The sequence below is a fragment of the Sciurus vulgaris genome, assembly GCF_902686455.1.
Source record: "Sciurus vulgaris genome assembly, chromosome: 7".
In the NCBI taxonomy this organism is placed as follows: Eukaryota; Metazoa; Chordata; class Mammalia; order Rodentia; family Sciuridae; genus Sciurus; species Sciurus vulgaris.
The window spans coordinates 129,491,848-129,513,241 of NC_136467.1; the positions used below are offsets into that span (position 1 = coordinate 129,491,848).

Sequence of the window (21,394 nt, forward strand, 5' to 3'; positions counted from 1 at the left end):
CTGGAGTTGAGTTAGAAAAAGGAAGATAGTATGAGGGGGGAAAGATGGCAGCTGTTTCCTGGAAAAGGAAAAAAGGGATTGTGACATAAATGACTTTCATATGACTATCACAGTGGTTTGGTGGGTTTTTAAAATTTTGTTTTGTTTTGTTTTCTTTTGGCAATGCTGGGAATCAATTCTTCTGCGACCACTCCACCATTGAACTACATTTCCAGCACTGTATTTTAAAAGATTAATTTTATATACAAAAAAGAAAACAGTTATGAGGAACTAGGTGGGACAGCCTGTAAACACAGCAGCTTTGGAGACTGTGGCAGTAGGATCATAAGTTCAAAGTCAGCCTCAGCAACTTAGTGAGCCCCTGTCTCTAAATAAAATCTTAAAAACTCTAGGGTTGTGGTTCAGTGGTTAAGCCCCCCTGAATTCAATCTCCAGTACAAAAAAAAAAAAAAAAAGCAGTTATGAAAGTTTACAAAACTAAGAATTACTAGGAAGATAATTCAACACTTCATTCCACTTCTCCTTTGCTCTTTCCCACAGACAGAGGAATTATTAATCTGATTAAAAATTTTTACCTTCTTAGACCAACATTTTTTTCTTAATGTTCAGCTGTGCTGTGGTCTCCCTCAGCCCTTTGTGTTGGTGTTTTATAGACATGCCTGAGTCTTTTCATGTTGCCTCAATGAGTGTGTCTACTGGGTCCCAGGGCCTAGACACAGGAGGAAAAAGTAAAGAGAGCCCACTCTAATTTCAGGTCCAAATCATGTTCTTCAAACTATGTTTATAAGCCAGACAAAGTTGTTGTCTTGTTTTTGCTATTGATGTATATGCCTCATTGTTTATCCAAATTGTCAAAAATAGTTTTTCTTAAAAGTAAAATTGGGGCTTGGGGATGCAGCTCATTGGTAAAGCCAGTGTTTAATATGTACAGACCCTGGGTTTAATCCCCAGCACCAAAATATAAAAATAAAATAAAATATGACTCATACAAATAAAATTTAATTTGTGTCAAAAAGCCTACTTAATTCATATGTGGTAACTAGAAATGTGTTCCAATTTTTCTAAAGAAATTTTAAAATGCTGCATATTTGTAGGTAATCTGGACTGCTGGAATAAATTAACCAAGTAGATTTTTTAAAATTATGTCCATATCCAGAATAATGATCAGTTGCATTCCACTGTACTAATTCAATTACATTCCTATGGATTAAAATCATTTGGACTATTGTTAATTTTCTACTACTTGAAGATATCGAAATAAAAATGCAAGCTGTAAGATAACTCAAAATGACAATAAAAGTTGCCCCAAAGAGATACCTGGAAATCTTTTTTTTAAATTTTTTTTTAAATTGTAAATGGACGCAATATCTTTGTTTTATTTATTGATTTTTATGTGGTGCGTAAGGATGGAACCCAGTGCCTCACACATGCTAAGCAAGTACTCTACCACTGAGCTACAACCATAGCCCTGGAAATGTTTTTTGTTTGTTTGTTTTAATCACAATTTTTCCTAACAAAACTCATCAGACATGATGTGATAACTATTTGAAAACTGTCCTGGTATGGTGGTCCATGCCTATAATCCGAGCTACTCAGGAGGCTGAGGCAGGAGGACCACAAGTTCCAGGTGAGTCTGGGCAACTTAGTAAGACCCTCTCTTCCCATTTAAAAAGTGTAGGGGCAGTGGAATGGAGACGTTGCTCAATGGAGAGTGCTTGCCTAAAGTGAATAAAGCTCTGGGTTCAAATATAAACAAACAAAACCTGAACATATCCTGTCACCAGATGGGATCAGAAAAAGTTTTCAGAAGGGAAACGTGGCAGTTGAAGATTCTTGACTTACAACACAGAAAAAAGTTTCAGGATGCTTTAAAAGAAGCATAAGTAGAGACTTATTTAGGGAACCAAGGAGATTCATTGAGGAAAGCAAGCAATAGAGCAGGATATGCACTCAAAGGGAGAAGAAGTGCAGGCCCTGGAGAGTGAAACTTGCTTTGGGGGTCACTCGTTTCTTCCTTTAAAGGAAACTATAAATGGTGAACATAAGAAACATATGGGTAGGCATCAGCCCAGTGAGCTGGACTGCTTGATATGGTAGCACACAGAGCAGGCCACAGTGATCTGTTTTTTTTGTTTTTGTTTTGTTTTTTTTTACAGAACCTTCAGGTTGACATTATCTAGTTAATAGTCAGCACTGGAACTGTGCCCATATCATGGGTTTCTAACAATATTTCTCTCTAGCCTTCTTTTAATTAATCTAAAAATGCATTCTGTAAGCAAACAAGGCACATAGTCACTAATTCACTGCACTTGCAATTCTCTAAGATTTATTTAAGAATTTAGTAGTGGAGGAACAGGCCTGGACCAAGGTGAAGGTGAAGATGTTCATGGAGATTTTAGGTTTAAAATTATAGTTCCTCTTTCCTTTCCAGTTTGTCTCTTTCTACCTATCCTTACTTTTTATATCCTGCCTCACTTCCACTATTTAACTAAGACAATCACATAGGTTTCAGGGTTGAATTTGGTCAAACCCAAATTATGGAAGGTCATTGTTTTAGACCTCCTGCAGTAGGCCTCAAGTAGAAAGACCAAACTGACTACTGTTAAGTGTCACATCATCAAAATTAACCTTTAAGGAAGCAAGGTGATCCCCAAACAGACCAGCTTTTCCTGAAAACAGAAGATTCTGAAGCTGATAAATGGGTTAATGTAGGCGTCCTCTCTGCCACATCCCATTTGGATGAGAAAAGGGTAAACACTCGGAGATGATGTTGTCTGTATATCACTCAATTACCCCAAAAAAATTATCTACTCAATGAACACCCAAGAGCCAATACTCTTTTTAAATGAGAGGGACCATGACCGGTCTGGCCATACTAGCTGTGGCCTCTTACAACAAGGAGGGTCGCCCAAATCTCTTTTGTTTATATACACAGGTATAAGGGGGCCAGGACTGGGAGGGGCTTCTTGTGATGGACAGAATAGGGTAGAGTTAGGGGATCCATCCTCATGGGGGAATATTCCAGAAGGAGACAGGGAACCACTCCCATGCAGCGCCACATGCTTCCCAGCAGTTCCTAAAAGCCAGGCCTCTGCGTCCCATGGCTCAACCTAGTCTGATTCTGCTAAATAAGGATGGCTTCCACAGGTTAACTCTCTTATACTACTAGCAAGTCTGTTTTCACTGCTTCTGCTTTCCTTCATTCCCCTATGTCTCCCTTTCCAAATAATTAACCAATAAAGTCAGACTTGCCTGAAAAGAAAAGACATCAAAGAACACTACCAGTCATAGCTTAATTGTAACCTTTAAGTTTAAGGAACCAGGAACATTCAGAAATGCCTGGTGACCTGTGGACAACTTCCAAACCATGTCAAGGGAATTGATAACTGCAAGAATTAATGACCATTCCAGTGTCCACCTGGCTATGCCAAAATCACTCTTAGGATACCCCACATAAGCTTTGTGCCTGCCACCCTTTGAAGAAATGTTGTCACTGACCTAATATTTGCCATTTTGACCCTTTCTGACTCATCTGTCTTTAATTTTTTTTTTTTTGGTACCAGGGATTGAACTCAGGGGTGCTTAACCACTGAGCCATATCCCCAATCCTTTTTATGTATATTATTTAGAGACAGGGTCTCACTAAATCGCTGAGGGTCTCACAAGTTGCTAAGAATGGCTTTGAACTCGCTATCCTCCAGCCTCAGCCTCCCAAGCTGCTGGGATTATAGGCATGTGCCATTGTGCCTGGCTTGTCTTTTAACTTTTTTCCTTCTGGGTCAATTTACCATTGAGCTACATCCTAGTCCTTCTTATTTATTTTAAGATAGAATTTTGCTAAATTGCTGAGGTTCTCAATAAAGTTGCCAAGTCTGTTCTTGAACTTGCAATCCTCCTGTCTCAGCCTCCGGAGTCCCTGGGAAGCCACTTTCTTCTGCAGTTACTTTGGATTCCAGGAACTGCAGATCTAGTAGATATGCATCTTTATGATAAAGGACTGAAACTATTCCCAACCAACAGCAAGTCTCATAGAACAGACCACACCCCAAGATCAGAATGCCCCCCTCAGCAGGAACAGTCACCTCAAGATGGGAACCAAATGGCCTCCTTGAGTATGATGGGAACTTCCCAGAGTTTCACAGAACCAGTCCTGAGATAATGATCAAACAGACCATGGTCTGACAAGGATGACTTACTCTACCCTCTATACAACCCTCCAGTCATACATGCTCCCAACCCTTGCCTTCTTCCCCTTTCTATAAAACATCAAAGTTTCTGTCAGTCCCTTGAAGAGAGATCTTTGGTAACTGTACCCCTGTATCTGTTCTTGTCAGAGCCATGCTGATTAAAAATTCCTTTCCTGCCCTTTACCACTACTGATCTCTTTGGCATATTGGGGGAATAGGTGTAAGCCTGGTCTGTTGGGACCTGGGCCTGGGGTGAAGGTCTTCACCAAAGGAATCTTTCAACTTGCCAGCTTGTTACCAATAAAGCTCTTTCTCCTCCCATCTTTCTTTGTAGTTACTGGCTTCATCAGGTGGCAAAGTAACCAAAACTTTCATTGTTACAATTCCAGTCTTCAGAGCCTTTAAACCTTATACCAAAAAAGTAACTTTGTATGGTGGAGGCTGCCCTGACTCATAAATCTCAAATAAAAGCTAATTAGACCTTCAGCTCAATTGTCTTTTGACAAAATTATTAACAAGTGGAGAATATAGGCATCTGTCTCTACATCTCAGAAAGGACCCTCCAATTTGAAATGATTCTCCTCCAGCTAATCAGTATGGAATAATAATGGACATTTATTGAGAAAGTCTGTGAAATTTACTGTTACATGCCAGTGCTGTTATGTAAGTTTTTCAAATATTATTTTCATTAATTTCAAGTTAATGATGACAATAAAGGAAAGAAAAAGAGGGGAAATGACTTACTTGAATTTGTATTTGATCTAATAATTTACAGTTTTTGAAGTATCAACCCACCAACTGGACCATCTAAAAGAGTAAAAGACTTAAAGAAGAGACGCCGGGCACAGGGGGAGCAGGCACGAGCTGAACTCTTGGTAAGGGTTGTTGGAATTCTTAGATATCACTTCTGCGAAGAGATGTTACTCTTTCTTAACAGTGCCTCAATTCTCAATTTTTACTGTTTTCTTTCTTCAGTCTCTGAAGGTCTTGAAAAGTAGCCAATGCACTAATTCTGATAGAAGAATTTGGGAGTTTTGTTCTAAAAATCAAAAAACTACAGCAACTTTATATATATATATATATATACATATATATATAAAACATATAAATATGTTTTATATATATAACATATATAGCCACTGCCCAAGTGTTTAAATTTATTTTTTAACATTTTTTAAATTGTCAATAGACCTTTATTTTATTTATTTATATGCGGTGCTGAGAATAGAACCCAGTGCCTCACACATGCGTAGCTCAGTGCCCACCACTGAGCTACAACCCCAGCCCTTTTAAATGTATTTTTGAACAATAAATAAAATAAAGATATTTGCATCTGAAAAGCAAACCTCTAGTCTAGTAGTGTCTAAGCTAATCTTGTGAGAAATTGTTTTAGTCCTGATCAGAGGATGGTAAAGAACTTCTGGCTAGGGAACTCATTCCTTTGGTGTCCTCTATATGCTCTTCCCACAGTCCACTGAGATTTCATCTCCCCTTTATTGATATGTCTGATGGATAAAAAAACCTCAGTGAAACCGAGTAACTGAAATGTTTTTAATGTCTTCTGTAGGAAGATTCTCAACACTGAGAGACAACTTTTCTCTGAGAATCAGGGTGCCTAAACAGTGGCTCTCACATTAGCCAATTGTTTAGATGGACAGAGCCACACCACCTCTCTGGGCCTTAGTTTCCTCATCTATTGAATGGGTCAGTTGCATTAGACTTGTGTCTCTAGCAAGGCTAGTACTGTCCTTACCCTACATTGGTGTCTGGATATTTCTTTGAGGAATAGAGTGGGAAAGGTGAGGCAGGGATGGTAAATGTCTTACAATGCAAGAAATAGCCCCATGTTAGGCAGAACTGTTCCTACCAACAGCACCCACTTTAAGAAACACTGAATTAGTTGATCTTTAAGGTTTCTTTCAGCTTTGATGTACTGTTTTTTAAGATTTATTGTATGGTTTATGTCTTTGAAACTTATTCAGCTGAAAAGAGTTATGAGCTTATGAAAAGGATTTATATACCCACGTGTGGCACATTACTAAGTTGCACAGTGAGTGTGTGCCTAAGAAGGGTGGTTAGAGGAATGGTTGGAGCAATGTTCTTGAGGAGCAGGTGAATTTAGAACAGGTGTTTGTAGACTTTCCATAAAGAGCCAAATAGTAAATATTTTTAGCTACATGGACTTTGTCACAATTATCATCTCGGCCATTGCATCTCAAAAGTCACTATATCTGATACATAAGTGAATGGCTATGGCTGAATTCTTTTTTTTTTTTTTTTTTTTTTGGGTGCCAGGGATTGAACCCAGGGTCTTGTGCTTGCAAGGCAAGCACTCTGCCAAGTGAGCTATATCCCCAACCCCGCTATGTCTGGATTCTAATAAAATATTACTTGACTCCTTTGGCGCCATTTGCTGGCCCCTTGTTTAGAACAAAATGATAATAAGTGTCCTGACAGTGGGGCATGGGAGTAGAGAAGGAAGGATAGATAAACTGTGACAAACAAGTCAACCCCAAGAGGGAACCAGAAGAAACCTCAACCCCTGCCCAAGCCCTGTGATTCAGGGCAATTCAGGAACACCTCTGAAAGCCAGATAGAGGACATGGATCACATTTGAAGGGCCCAAGGAAATTGTGTTTGATTCAAATCATCTTCCACAAGTCATATATCTGGTTGTGTAAGTTCTCTGTGTGACTATCTTTCATGACTCTGAATTGCAACAAATTCCTTACTCATCCTGTCAGGCATGGTATGTTCTGGTCTCTTCTTACCTTTTCTGACCTCTTTCCTCAGCACTCATGTACTCCAGCCAGATAGAACCATTGGCCTTTTCTTCCTACTTTTTGTCCATGCTTTTTTTTCTGCCTAGAAAATCCTTCTCCTGTTCACTTGGAGAATTCCTGTTCATTCTACAAGACCATGTGAACTCTGTTTCTGTGAAGACTGTCCCACCTCCTTCCACAGCAGACTGTCACTTTGTATTTACCCATCCATGACTATGTGTAGCACGTGAATCTGACTCTCACTTGACTGTCCTTGAGAGCAGGGACTGTGTATTAATTACCATTGGGATAACTCAGTTGCTGGCCATTATGTAGTTGGTCAGTAAAGACCATAATGAGTAAGTGAACACAGTGAAATAATGAATAAGTTTTAGTATTCTTGGATAAACGGATAAACTTGTGGTGGGTCATCGGGAGAATTTTGAAGAGCTCTAGAAATGAACCTTTCCTCTTTACTGCCCTTGCCTATCATCTGCACAGAGCCTGACCCAGATGGAGAGAGAGAAGATTGTTTGGGAGTTTGAACAGTTGTATCACTCCTTGAAGGAACATGAGTATCGCCTCCTGGCCCGCCTTGAGGAACTAGACTTGGCCATCTACAACAGTATCAATGGTGCCATCACCCAGTTCTCTTGCAACATCTCCCATCTCAGCAGCCTGATTGCCCAACTAGAAGAAAAGCAGCAGCAGCCCACCAGGGAGCTCCTGCAGGTAAGGTGTGAAGAATCCTGCTAAGACACTTCCACTAAAAATAGCCTCCCTTTTCCTTTCCCAAGTAGTATCCAGGACCTCCAGTTTCTTTGTTAACTGTGCAGGAGTTGCACAGGTGCCAGACTCTATATTGGGTATGTTTAAAGAAAAGCATGCTCCAGAATACTCCAGAAATTGTGGTTGACACAACTTGGATTGTTAGTTGCATTGTCTCATAGAAAAGGCAAAAGGAAGATCTAGTGCCCCGGCCTGCCCTGCACTGTGCTGATAAGTATTCTGATCATGGACAAAACTCTGGATATCTTTGGGCTTTTAGTGACCTCAGTGATGAGGAGCTTGGACCACATGTCATAAAAACCCTCCTCATTCCCTTATCCTGTAATTTTTAACATACATGTGTACTACCATAGCTACAAAATAGCAAGTACTTGAGCAGGAATGGAGTAGCTCTGTGATTTTACTGTGTTGGTGTAATGAAAGAGCTACAACACATCTAGCCCAGCAAGACAGCAGGAAATGAGCTATTGTCCATGTGTTTGCTCATTCAGTGCATATTAGTTGTCTGCTATGTATCCAGCACTCTTCTAGGCACTGGGATTAAGTGGTGAATAAGCATTCCTGAATTGCATTCCCGTGTGGAAGTCAGACAATAAGTGAATAATTATTACAGGTGTTGCCAAATTCCCTAAAAAGGGGATGATGAGATAGACCAAGTATCAGCAAATATTTAAGATGGTTGGGAAAAGAATGTATTTTACAATAGGTAAAATTATTTGAAATTCAGCTTCAATGTCCATACATTTTTGTTGGCACACAGCCATACTTATTCATTTATGTATCATCTGTCATTGTTTTTTCCACCACAACAGCAGTGTTAAGTAGTGGTGACTGAATGGCTCACAGAGACTGACAGACTTACAAAGCCTAAAATATTTACTATGGGCCTTTAATAAAAAGTTTATTGACTCCCACTTTAAAATAATAAGAAAGCTTAATCCTTAATAAACATTGCTATTTAATTGCCAAGTAGAGCTTGCAGAGAGGACAGTTGACCAGAGAGGCAGAATGTAACCAGGAAGGAAGACTGTTTCAGGAAGGAGGGAGTGGACAACAGGGTCCAGTGCATTTGATGTCAGATAATATCAGAGCTAATATCCATTTGGTTTAAGAATATGACTAACATTGATGACTTTGTGTAGAACTGCCATAGTGGAATAATTAGGACTAGAGTCACATAGCAGAGTTGAATGGTGAATGGAGTGGGGTTAATGGGGACTATGAGTAGATGACTATTTAAAAAATAACAAAGAAAGAAAAACTTAGAGATGAAGTAGGATTGTGGGGCTTTTTCTGGAGGGGATGCTTAAAGAAACCAGTTAAACTTATTTTCAAAGTTTGTGTGAAGAGGAAGTACGTGTTGTAAGGATCCAGGTGTGAGGGAAGACATTGAAGCTGTGAGAAATGATGGACTTTAGAAGTCAGGGGAATAGGAATTAAAGCATATGTGCAGGAGTTAGTTTCAGAAAGTCCTCTCTTGCATAGGAAGAAATTATTATTTCAGAATATGGGGAAGCCAGTTGGTCTGTAGACATAGGAGAATTCTGTGGTCTATGACCAATCATTTATAGTAGAACCATTCTGTCCTATTGTGTGATTTTTCTTACGTGCCTTGCTGTCTCCTAACATCTTTACTGCTGTGGTGCATATACTGAGAAATAAGTTGGGCCAATCTAGGGTTGGAGTTTTTTGTTTTTGTCTTTTAAGGAATATTTCTAAAATATACAGAATATACATTTCACCATTTATGTAACTCTGTGGTACAAAAATAGCATTCAGTAAATTCACAATGTTGTGCAATTGTCAACAGCTCTCCAGATCCAGAACACTTTCATCACCCCAAAAGGAAACCACTTTTAAGCAGTCATTCCTCCTCCCTTCTTCCTCCAACCCCTGACTATGCATTTATCTATTCTGGATATTTTACATAAGTAAAATCATACAATACATAGCCTTTGTGTGTAGTTTCTTTCATTTGGCATACTGTTTTTCAGGTTTATCTATATTGTAGTACATATCCAATATTTTTTTTTCTTTAGATGAATGATATTCCATTGCATGGATATGTATTACACTTTGTTTATTCATCAGTTAATGAACATTTGGGTTGTTTCCATGTTGTAGAATAGTAAATATTGTGAATAATGCTTCTGGGAACATTAAACCTGTAAAATAATTCATAAATTGTGTGTCATCCTTGGGCAGGGACCATGCTAATCTTCGCTGTTATTCCAGTTCCTCTATATCTGCTGTTGAAGCAGGCACCATACTCAGAATTTTAAAACTTTTTAAAAAAGTTTTAAGCAGAAGGTATTTATGTGAGAGTATTTTTGAACAGACAGATAATGAAACCAAATCTTAGATGATAAGGAAAGTGGAAAAAGAGAGGGATTATGGACTTAATGATTGATGATGACAATCCAAGTGTGTTTCTGTTGGAATTCTGTAGAAAAACAAGCTGAAGGTAAAAGAATTGGAGAAGTTAACATACAGAAATTAGCAACCTTCATATGCATATAACTGTCACTAGCAAATACGTATTAGAAGAGGACACTCCATTTTCCATTGCAAAAAAGGGAAGAAAATAGATAAAGTACTTGGAAATATACTTAGAAAACCTGTATAAAAACCTGTGTGGAAGGGAACACCTTTGAAAAACACAAAATAGAAGTGAACAAATAAGAATTTTTCTTGGATAAGAAAGACATCTCAGCATCAAGTTGTTAGTTCCCAGGATTCATAAATTTAATGCAATTTCAATAAAAAGACCAATAAGCTTTTTCTCCAGATTTAGAAAAATTGATATATGTAAAATTCAGATAGAAAAACAAGCAAATAAAAATAGCTGGGATATACTGAGAAGACCTATAGTGCAGCAGGGACTAGCTCTACTAGATATTAAAGTATAATACAAAGTCTGTATAGTATTAGCATGTAGTAGTTGGTATTAGCATGAGGGGAAAAAATCACATGCATTGTAACTAGTCAAAAGCCAGTGTCAGATTCAAAGAAAATATCTGCAACAAATACCACAAATAATACAAAAGCCCCAATATATAAAGAACTTAAGAAAATCAAGGGGGGGAAATCAAAATTTTCTAGGAAAATGGACCAGAAGACACACAAAGGCAAGTTGCAAAAGATATACAGTTGGCCTGTGAACATGAAAAAAATATTCAACTGCATTTGTAATCAGAAAATGCACATTAAACTCTAAAATACCCCTTACCAATTAGTATAGCTATATATATATTTTTTCATATATATATATATATTTATAAATATATACATATGTCTTTTTTTTCTTTGAGACAGGGTCTCACTAAGTTGCTTAGAGCCTTCGTAAGTTGCTGAGACTGGCCTTGAACTTGCAGTCCTACCTAAGCCTCCCGAACTGCTGGGATTACAGGCATGCACCACCATCCTTGGCAGCAATGTTGTTTTAGCATAATATGCTATTGATAGAAATGTGGGAGAGATGCTTGTTATTGGTGGAAATACAAAATCATGAAATCATTTTGGAGGAGAATTTGGCAATGTGTTTTAACAAACCATACACACGTGTACATGCACCCGCAGTTAGACTTTGACCAAAAATCCATGCTAGAAATTTACGTTGAGGATATACCTAAGTATGAAAATATATTTGAAAATACATAGCAAGATTACTTGCTGCAACAATGTTTGTAAGTGCAAAATAGAGGATTTGTTTAGTAAATTATGGTTATATACATGGTGAAATACTATGTAACTGTAAAAAAGAACAAGAAAGATACCTATGAACTGTTAAGCCAGAACATATTGCTGAGTGGAAAAAAATCAAAATGTAAAATATAGAGTATGTTGCTTTTTGTGTAGGAAAGGAAGAGAGATTGGAAAGTACATGTGTCTGCTATTTTTGCAGAGGAAACTGGAAGGATACCTGGACAATAATTGAGAGGGAAAGAATGAGGTGGGAGGGGACAGAAAGTGGAGTGACAAGGACTTTCTGGCCAAGTCTCAGACTTTTTTGAGCACTAAAGTAAAGAAGCACAGTAATAGATTATAACACATTGAATAAAATAACTGTGAATCCACACTAATAATAAATAGGGAAATTATTTTTCTAGTAGTCAACAAAGTAACATAGAAGGAATTTTGAAGTTAGGAAATGACCTTTTGGCAACCATGAAAGTAAAAATAGGACAGGAATTGTCAGTGAATGCTAACTCTAAGGGGGGAAAGTTTGATGAGAATTAAAAGTATTACTTACAGGTTACTTATTAATTGCAAGAGGAAAGAATAGTAACTGCACAGTGATCAAAATCAGTTTTGCCATTGGACATGCTGATGCTTGCCTGTACTGCCAGTCAGTGACTCAGGAGGCTGAAACAGGAGAATCACAATTTCAAGGCCTGCCTCAGCAACTTTGACTCCGTCTCAAAATAAAAAGTTAAAAGGGCTGAGGTTGTAGCTCAGTGGTAAAGCATCCCTGGGTTCAATCCCTAGTACTAGAAAAGAAAAAAAAAAAAGAATCAGTATTGCCAGTGAGAGACAAGAAAATATGTACTCTAGGACATAACATACCCTTGTTTAAGATGGTATAACTGGGTCTAATCATTAGGGAAATGTCTAACAAATGGAGGGACATTCTATAAAATAACTGGTTTACATCAAACAATGGCAATGTGAAGGATAAGTCAGTGCTGAGAATCCTTTCCTGTTAAATACACATGTCATTGTGATTAAGTGCAATGAATGATCCTGGATTACATGGAATGGGGGGTAGGCGTGTTGGAGCTGTAGATGACATTGCAACAATTGATTAAATTAGCCTATAACTGTGGATGAAATAAATGTATCAGTGTTCAATTTCCTGAATTTTATAACAGTGCTGTAGTTATAAGAAAACATAGTTCTTAGGAACTATACATGGAAGAATAAAGGGATAGAATGTAAACAATGACCTCAGATGGTTCTGAAGATACATATGTCATATACATATTATATGTGAAAAGAGAAAGATAAAATGATAAATTAGGTGAACAGTTAAAGGTTAGCAAACCTGGTAAAAGATTATACAAGAGTACTTTGCACTGGCAACTATTCTGTGTATTTGAAACTACTTCACAATAAAAAGAAAGCAAGGCACAGATGCAGGCTGTTGACATCCAAGAATAGAATGATCGAGTTAGTAAATCCCAGTTTTCTCTCCTGATTTTTGGATCCTTGAAACTGAGTTAGGTTCCAATGATTCTTGTCTCTGGCTTCTCCCAGGAAGACCAGTTAATAATTGGGTTTTTAATGAACATTTGTGAAAGAAAACTGAAGTTATAAATGACTTCTTATGGTATCCTTTTCCTTTCTCTTATAGGACATCGGGGACACATTAAGCAGGTATAGTTTTCTCTCCCCCTAGTATTAAATCAAGCACAAGAAGACTGTCTCTCTCACATTTGTAAATCCTGAAAAGGAACCAAGGCCTGAGATGGACATCTTCCTGGATTGCTACCTGTCTTAAAGAGAGTCACTTATGTGCAAGAACTAGATTAATCTCAACTGTTTTTTGTAAAACTTGGGAATTATTGGCAAATTGTGGAGCTGGGGTGAAAGTGTTGGTGTTTATGGGTGGGTGTAAGGATACTTCCATGGAGAGGGTGGGAACTTACAGGTAGTTGGACAAAGCACAAAGATAGATTATGGGTTCCTATGAATTTTAGAATCTTTTCCATTTTATCTTCTTTCCCCCACCCTCTTTTTTTTTTTTTTTTTCCTGTCATGGGGGAAATCAGGCCTAAAGAAAGTATAATGAGCCTGGAGGTATAGAATTACTAATGAACCACCTGAATTCTGAATTTTTTCATTATTTCTCTGTAATGCCATCAGATGGTCTGGGGGTATAATGCCTGCTTGGCATGCACAAGTCCCTAGCACCAAGAAGAATATGAGGAAGAGCTTCCTGAGGACATGACCGAAAAGGGAGGGGGAACTTGAAGAAGGCAGGGCAGTTATATGTGTAAGATGGATGGTGAGAGCCAATATAATGAGCCTCCGGAAGCTAATGTTCAGTATAAAACTTTGAAGTTGATTAAAATCCTAAATTGTGAAACTCTTTCAGTGGAAACTATATGGAAAACTGATGAGGGGGATTGAGAAGGGTTTCATAGATGGAGTAAGTTGGTTAGGAGGTCTGTGTTTATAGAAACATGTTGAGAGGAATGAGGTTGTTGAGGGCTCTTAGGAGGGTGGTTTAAGTTGGAGCTTGTGCCAGTCCCAGACAGATGACCCAAGAAAATAATGCCTCTATCTGCTACTTTTTGATAATCAGTTCTGACCCTTCATAAGGGGGTATATCCCACAAACCTAGTAGTATGTGATATTGAGGATTGGGTTTAGCTGTATGAAACAGAAGATCCAAAATTTCATTGGCTTAAGACTTCAACATAACTTTAAAAATTTGTTACCATATAAGAAATGTACAGGTAGGTAGCCTGAGGTATGGTAGAGTGACTCAGGGAGCCTTATAAATTCTGATTTCTTCCCATTTGCTGTGATATCATCTTTGAAGTATGGTTCTCATATAGACCAAGTAGCTACTAGAATGCAAGTCAGGGAAAAGGAAATAATCACATCGCATTTCTTTGTAAGCACATTTTTTTAAAAAATGAGATACTTTTTAATCTCTCATTGGCCAGAATTCAGTACAAAGCTCACATTTAGAGCTATGAGGGAGACTGGCCACCCATGAGCCATTAAATTAAGAAAATAGGAGAAGAGGCACTAGGTGGGCAACTAACATAACAGTCTTTGCCATAGACTTCCTTTTAGATGTGAGAAAATTGGGTGTTGTCCTCCACAGTATGCCTGTCTATTGAAAGGTATCCCTTATTTGGGGACCTTTGGATTATGGATAGTTGCCCACTGTAAATATCAAAGACTTGCAGGTGTGGTGACACTTGCCTATAATACCAGCAGCTCGGGAAGCTGAGGCAGGAGGATTGGGAGTTTGAAGCCAGCCTCAGCAAAAGAGACCCTGTCTCTAAGTATAATACAAAATAGGACTGGGGATATGGCTCAGTGGTTGAGTGCCCCCTGATTTAATCCTGGTAACCAAAAAGCAAAAAAAATCAAGGACTTCATCATAGAATCTGTTCCTTTGATAATCAGCTTTATGATTCAATTTAGTTCAGTAAACCTTTTTGAAAACTTGCTAACCATGAGCTAGGTTCTTTGCAGGAAATGAAAATGGGTAAGACTGTCTCCCTTGTTTTGGCTTAGAGGATTATGGTTTTAAGAGAAGACATAAAAAGCTATAGTAGTGGCTTCTAAAGACTCTGTGCCTGTGTTGAACACTTTGACATAGGACCTGTTCTGGCACATGATAGGCTATACAAGTGGGGAGGGATTCACATGTGTTTTTTAAATTTAGGGCTGAAAGAATCAGGATCCCAGAACCTTGGATCACACCTCCAGATCTGCAAGAGAAAATCCACATTTTTGCCCAAAAATGTCTATTCTTGACGGAGAGTCTGAAGCAATTCACAGGTAATGTGAGGAGAGGGGTCATGAGAGGAAATGAATTTATACTCTAAATATCTGCGTATTGCCTGGAAGGATATATTTTTCTTAGAAGACCAAATAGTAGGATGTAAACTGAATATGTTCTCCTTTTCTCTCCTCAGAAAAAATGCAATCAGATATGGAGAAAATCCAAGGTAAATTTAACTACTACATACTGGACTTTTGATGACAGAGTTTCCAGGGAGGAAGAGCATCTGAATTAAAAATGTGGGAACATAAGATGGATGATCCCTAATATTTTACATCTTCCTTTTATTCTTCTTAAGTTTTTCATTTAATAGCCTTTTGTTCTCATTTGAAGTCTGTTAACTATATTTAGTCAATTCTCAGTCTACATGGAGGAGGAAAATAGGCAACCTAAAGTTTAATCCAGAATTAACTTGATTATTTAAATTTTTTTTTAATTGGGAAAAAGAATGAACATATACTATCCATTTCACTTAAGCCAGTATTTATAATTGTAATTGACTGATGTCTTATTGCTGTGGGCACAAGGGTCCACTAGACCAGGAAGAATGAGCAACACTGACGGAGGAAGCACCAAGGAAATAGTTTTGAGCCAGCATTGAGGAATCAGGCTGCTAGGGTTGTGGGATCACCTCCATCACTTAATGTTTACAGTGTTGCTGAGCATGGTGGCACTTGTCTATAATCCCAGAGACTTAGGAGACTGAAGCAAGAGGATCTTGCTCTGCAACTTAGTGAGGCCCTGTCTCAAATAACAAAAGCTGGGCATGTACCTTAGTGTAGAGCACCTGAATTCAATCCCTAGGACCTCTCCCTGCTGCCCCCAAAGATTGCACACTGTTATTTCCTCATCTGTAAAATGACAAAATAATTCTTACCTCATAAGACTAAGTACTAAGATTAGCATTCATTTCTAAAGCCGAATTGAGCCTGATACATCATAAGCCCTACATTTGTTTTTAAAGTTTTATAGGCATTTGGAGAAAGGTTTTCTAAATCTAAAATTTTCTACTAATGAATGACTTTGATTTAGGAGTTGACCATATGCTGAATGCTAAAATTTCCAGGCAGTCTGGTAGAGTTGAAAATTCCTATAAGTAGGTAGACTGTTTTCTTATTAATTAAAAAGTACTAACCCCCATAATCTCATATATTATGTATGCTGAATCCTTGTTGCATCTTAGATATATACTTCTTTGGCATCTAGCAATATGGATTTTGGAGACACATGTCTTTCACAAGCAAAACAGATAGGGAGGGCTAGGGAGATAGCTCAGTCCGTAGAGTGCTTGCCTTGCATGCACAAGGCCCTGGGTTTGATCCCCAGCACTGCAAAAAAAAAAAGCAAACAAAACAGATAGGGAGAAACTCTGTAATACAGTAGATCATACTAGAAATGGTTGGTTTGCACATGGCTTTCCTTCATGAGACTCTTATTAACTTCTCTTGTTCTTTTGCCATGTAAAAGGCTCAATGGCAACATGTGAAAATGACTTGTCAATCGTAAAATGCCATATAAGTGAACGGTCTTGTTTGCCCCAGTGTGCAGTCACTTGAGCCACTTAGCCCCTAGAGCACAGATGGCTTATGAAAGTGAGGAGTTGTGATATGACTTGGGATTTGAACTGTGTTTCACTCGGCAGAGCCATCTGGCTCACTTCAGGGTGGAATTCTTCCTTGGTTCAGTTTGATTTCATATTCTACCAATTTCAGGCATGTGGTATTCCTTCCATCAAGGAGTCTCCTAATCTCCCTTCTCTTAAAGTCTTTAGCTAGATGATGAAGTCATACATTGTATGAGGAAATCAGTGTATGGCTGACAACAGGAGTTCTGAGGTTTTTAGTGGAGTGTACTACTTTATGACTAACCAAAGCTCTTTGAGTTACAGATTTCCTGGAAATACTCAAATGACTTTCATAACTTCTTTTCTGTTTTGTTCTTTCAGAATTGAGAGAGGCTCAGTTATACTCAGGTAGGTGATACATATAGGGGAAAGGAATAAAAATCCTTGAACCTAACTACTATTGTGAATGATTTGGAGAATTAACATAATTTGAATTTTTTAGGTTTTATGTGTAAACATGGCATACAGCAACAATCCACACGTGAGGCTCTACCACTGAACCACAGCCTCAGCCCTCCACTAGTTATTTCTGTGTGATTACAATTATCTTTGACACCTGAGGTGCTTCAGAGCTAAAGCCATGGGGCAGGGGATCAATTTCAGGTGATAAGAATTATTGAGTGTAAATGGCAGTTCCTCAAACTAGAACACTTCTATGCTTCTACTATGGTACACTGCTCTGCCTCCCCAGCCTTAGAGGCAACATGCTGTTTGCAACAAGCAGGAGCAGTTGAGTTCAACTGTTAACTCTGGTGCCAGAGAGAGTCCAGGAATCTTGGTCATCACATCACTGCTTGTGGGTAAAGATTAAAACCTCTTCTTGACATTCACCTTTACTCTAGTTCAGAGAAGCTGAATGCAATCTTCATGAAGAGAAGGACTCTACATACAAAGATCTTCTATCATGAAGATCCCACTGGCTTGTGATCCATATTTGATTCTTTAAATAAGTATTAACTGAATCCTTTGCCTATATACCATACAGTTTAACATTGTGTAGTGAGTGTACTTTAGAGGAAACAAGAGTATAAGACACTAATTTTCCTGCCCTTGGAATTTACACTGTCTGTCTGATTAGAGAGATGAGTTATACCCATGACATAAGAGAGGTAAGCCAAGGATTGGGTGTGTAGCTCAGTGGTAGAGCAGGTAGCTGGGTGAGGCCGTGGGTTAAATACCTAGGACCAAAAAGGGAGCAAGAGGTGGATATTTTGTATTGTGAAGAACCAAGGGTTCTGTCACGAACACCGGTGTTGGGAGTTACTTAGCCTGTGTTTTGATTTCTGAGAGGTAATGTTTGGGAATCCTCTTCCTGAACAAGATGTGAAGAACAAATGAGAGAATACATCAGTACTTTTGAAGCAGAAAGGTACCATATGGTGCAAGAAGCAGTAATGCTAAATAATGGAAGAGAAAACATGAATAAAATAATACAGTTTTAGATTTAAAAGCAAGAAGAGTATACTGGTATGGGCTGGTTAAGAAAAACTGGGGAGCCAGGCAGAGCAACACATGCTTGTAATCCCAGCTACTCGGGAGAGGCTGAGGCAGGAGGATCAAAAGTTCCAGGCCAGCCTGGGGCAACTTAGTTGAGACTCTGTTTCAAAAAATTAAAAATGCTTAGGGACATAGTTCAGTGATAGAGCCCCTGGTTCAATCCCTAGTACCATATATAAATAAATACATACATCAATACTGAGGAAGATATGGGCCTTAGAAGAAAATGAATGAATGAGATTCAAATATACAGTAAAGATCTCATGGAATAAATAAGAGGGTGAATGGGAACGTAGGCAGATTGGTAGATTCCTCAGTCCCTTACCAACATTTCCAAATTCTCAAATCTTTGAAAGCCAAAAGTTTCATTGCATCCCCAACCCCATTATTTAGCAGCAAATTAAGATAGCAAAACCTGAATTTATGTGAGACAATTTAGAGCTTTTATCCTATATCATGTGAGCATTCATATGTTTCACAACAGATATGTTAATATTTGATTATAGAGTACTGTGCCAGACCTTAACTGTTGTAATCTGAATTCTTGGAACTTTTGACCCCTGAAGCTTTTAGATTAAGTGATTATGAAAATATAAGAAACCTCAAATTTGTCTTGCAATGGATGATGTTGCTTAGGACGTAAAAGAAAGGGAATGGGGGTAAAATTTTAGTATTTTCACTATATCAGCACTATAGAAGGCAACCACCTAATCCAACAGTGGTTTCTGAAATTTGAACTTAAAGATGTGTTTCATAAGATGAATGTAACCTCTAGTTCGGAGCTGTTATTCTGTACCTAGGGAGGCAGGAGAAAGGCTGTTTTTTTGAGTGAGCTTTCTTGGGCTCAGGATGATTTTCCCTTCTGTGTTTCTACAGTTGACGTGACTCTGGATCCAGACACAGCCTACCCCAGCTTGATCCTTTCTGATAATCTGCGGCAAGTGCGATACAGTTACCTCCAACAGGACCTGCCTGACAACCCTGAGCGGTTCAATCTTTTTCCCTGTGTCTTGGGCTCTCCATGTTTCATCGCTGGGAGACATTATTGGGAGGTAGAGGTGGGAGATAAAGCCAAGTGGACCATAGGTGTCTGTGAAGACTCGGTGTGCAGAAAAGGTGGAGTAACCTCAGCCCCCCAGAATGGATTCTGGGCAGTGTCATTGTGGTATGGGAAAGAATACTGGGCACTTACTTCCCCAATGACTGCCCTTCCCCTGCGGACCCCTCTCCAGCGGGTGGGAATTTTTTTGGACTATGATGCTGGTGAGGTCTCCTTCTACAATGTGACAGAGAGGTGTCACACCTTTACTTTCTCTCATGCTACCTTCTGTGGGCCTGTCCGGCCCTACTTCAGTCTGAGTTACTCGGGAGGGAAGAGCGCAGCTCCTCTGATCATCTGCCCCATGAGTGGGATCGATGGGTTTTCTGGCCATGTTGGGAGTCATGGTCATTCCATGGAGACCTCCCCTTGAAGTGGTGAACTCAGACCATAAGGGCTGTTGGCTATAATTGTACCCCAGGCACAAGGCATCTTGTTGCCTTGCCAATTCCTGTCACAGCTGGATAACATTTTCCATGCCCTTGGATTGGGAGACAGGATGTCCGTGTTCTACTATTCTTTTCCTTCCCCTGCAAATTGTGAGATGTAATGAGAAGTATCAATATTTCCCAGAAATAAAAACCGGATGTCCTCCTCCAGTGTTTGACATTTTTTGGTTTTACACACAGAAACAGATAAACCGAAAATAATAATCTTTGGATTTGGAGAGCCACTCAGGATACTTAAACCATCTTGACTCAGCCCACATTGTAATTGTGGGAATTTGCTGCCTTTTTGAGAACCTAGAATGGAACTTCAAGGCCCTGTTAGCTTCCTTTATTCCATTTTTTTTTCTTCTTGGAAAAATACCTCTACCCCTGATTTTCAGTCTGCCAGTTTTTTATTAATAATGGTCTATATGTGTTTTTGTTAGTTAGTTATTTTACAGTAATGATAAAAACTGCTCCCACCTCTACCGTAGGAGGATGTTCTAACCAGCGTCTCTGCCTAAATCTCGTCTGGGGGCTTTATTTGTTCCCTTCATGCTAACGACAGGTGCATCCTGGTGCTGGATGCACATCATTTTAGGATAACTTTCTGCTGGTCACCATCTGCTAGTTCTTGATCCTTTTCCAGGCACATCTTATGGACTGGTGGTCAGTTAAACATCATCCCTGGAAGAATTCTAGTATTCCAGGAATTTGTTGACTTTTTACCTCCTTTCCTCTATCTCCTCTGGGGATTGGGGAATTAACCTTCCTAATGTGTGTATCATCAAGGGGCAGCTCCATCCCCCTGGCCATTGGATCATGAGACATTCTGGAATCAGAAGGCTAAGGCAGATTACTTTGAGCAAGCCCTATGATGGTTCTTGGTCTTACTTCTCTTTGGGAATATGCTCCTCTGTTAAAAATAAAGTAAATATGGATGTTTACGTTGCTGTTGTGTTCTGGGTCTTGGTCAGATTGGGTTCACAAATGGAGTAGGTGGGGTGTTGATTTCTAGTATGGCTTCAGAATCCTTTTCTGGCCAACATTTTTCTTACATCTGGGTGATAAAACTAGTTTCTTAGTACCCTGTCACTGACTAATGGTGCTGAGAAAGTAATGCTGGAGCCAGGCACAGTGGTGCACACTTGTAACCCCAGCAGCTTGTGAGGCTGAGGCAGGAGAATCACGAGTTCAAAGCCGGCCTCAGCAATTTAGTGAGACCCTAAACAACTCAGTAAGACTCTGTCTCAAAATATAAAATATTAAATATAAAAAAAGGGCTGGGAATGTGGCTTAGTGGTTGAGCCCCACTGGGTTCAATCCCCCATACCAAAAAAAAAAAAAAGTAATGTTGGATATCCCTGACCTACAGCTCTTAGGTTGGTTAATCCTGTAGTTTCACTGGGAAAGTGTTGTCTCAAGGGCTGGGGTGTTTTCGTTTATTACTTTTAATTGGCAGTGGGATAACGCAACACTG

The 21,394-nt window shown here is 38.9% G+C and overlaps 1 protein-coding gene across 1 annotated transcript; it reads left to right on the top strand.

Moving 5' to 3' along the window:
• The first annotated feature begins 4,986 nt into the window (after positions 1 to 4,986).
• Positions 4,987 to 20,861, top strand: LOC306666657 (zinc finger protein RFP-like). The gene is made up of 7 exons (XM_079148882.1): positions 4,987 to 5,062; positions 7,451 to 7,681; positions 13,092 to 13,114; positions 15,147 to 15,262; positions 15,400 to 15,432; positions 17,212 to 17,238; positions 19,264 to 20,861. The coding sequence occupies exons 2-7, from the start codon at positions 7,463 to 7,465 to the stop codon at positions 19,857 to 19,859; spliced, it is 1,014 nt and encodes a 337-aa protein (XP_079005008.1). The 5' UTR covers positions 4,987 to 5,062; positions 7,451 to 7,462; the 3' UTR covers positions 19,860 to 20,861.
• Positions 20,862 to 21,394: the final 533 nt, after the last annotated feature.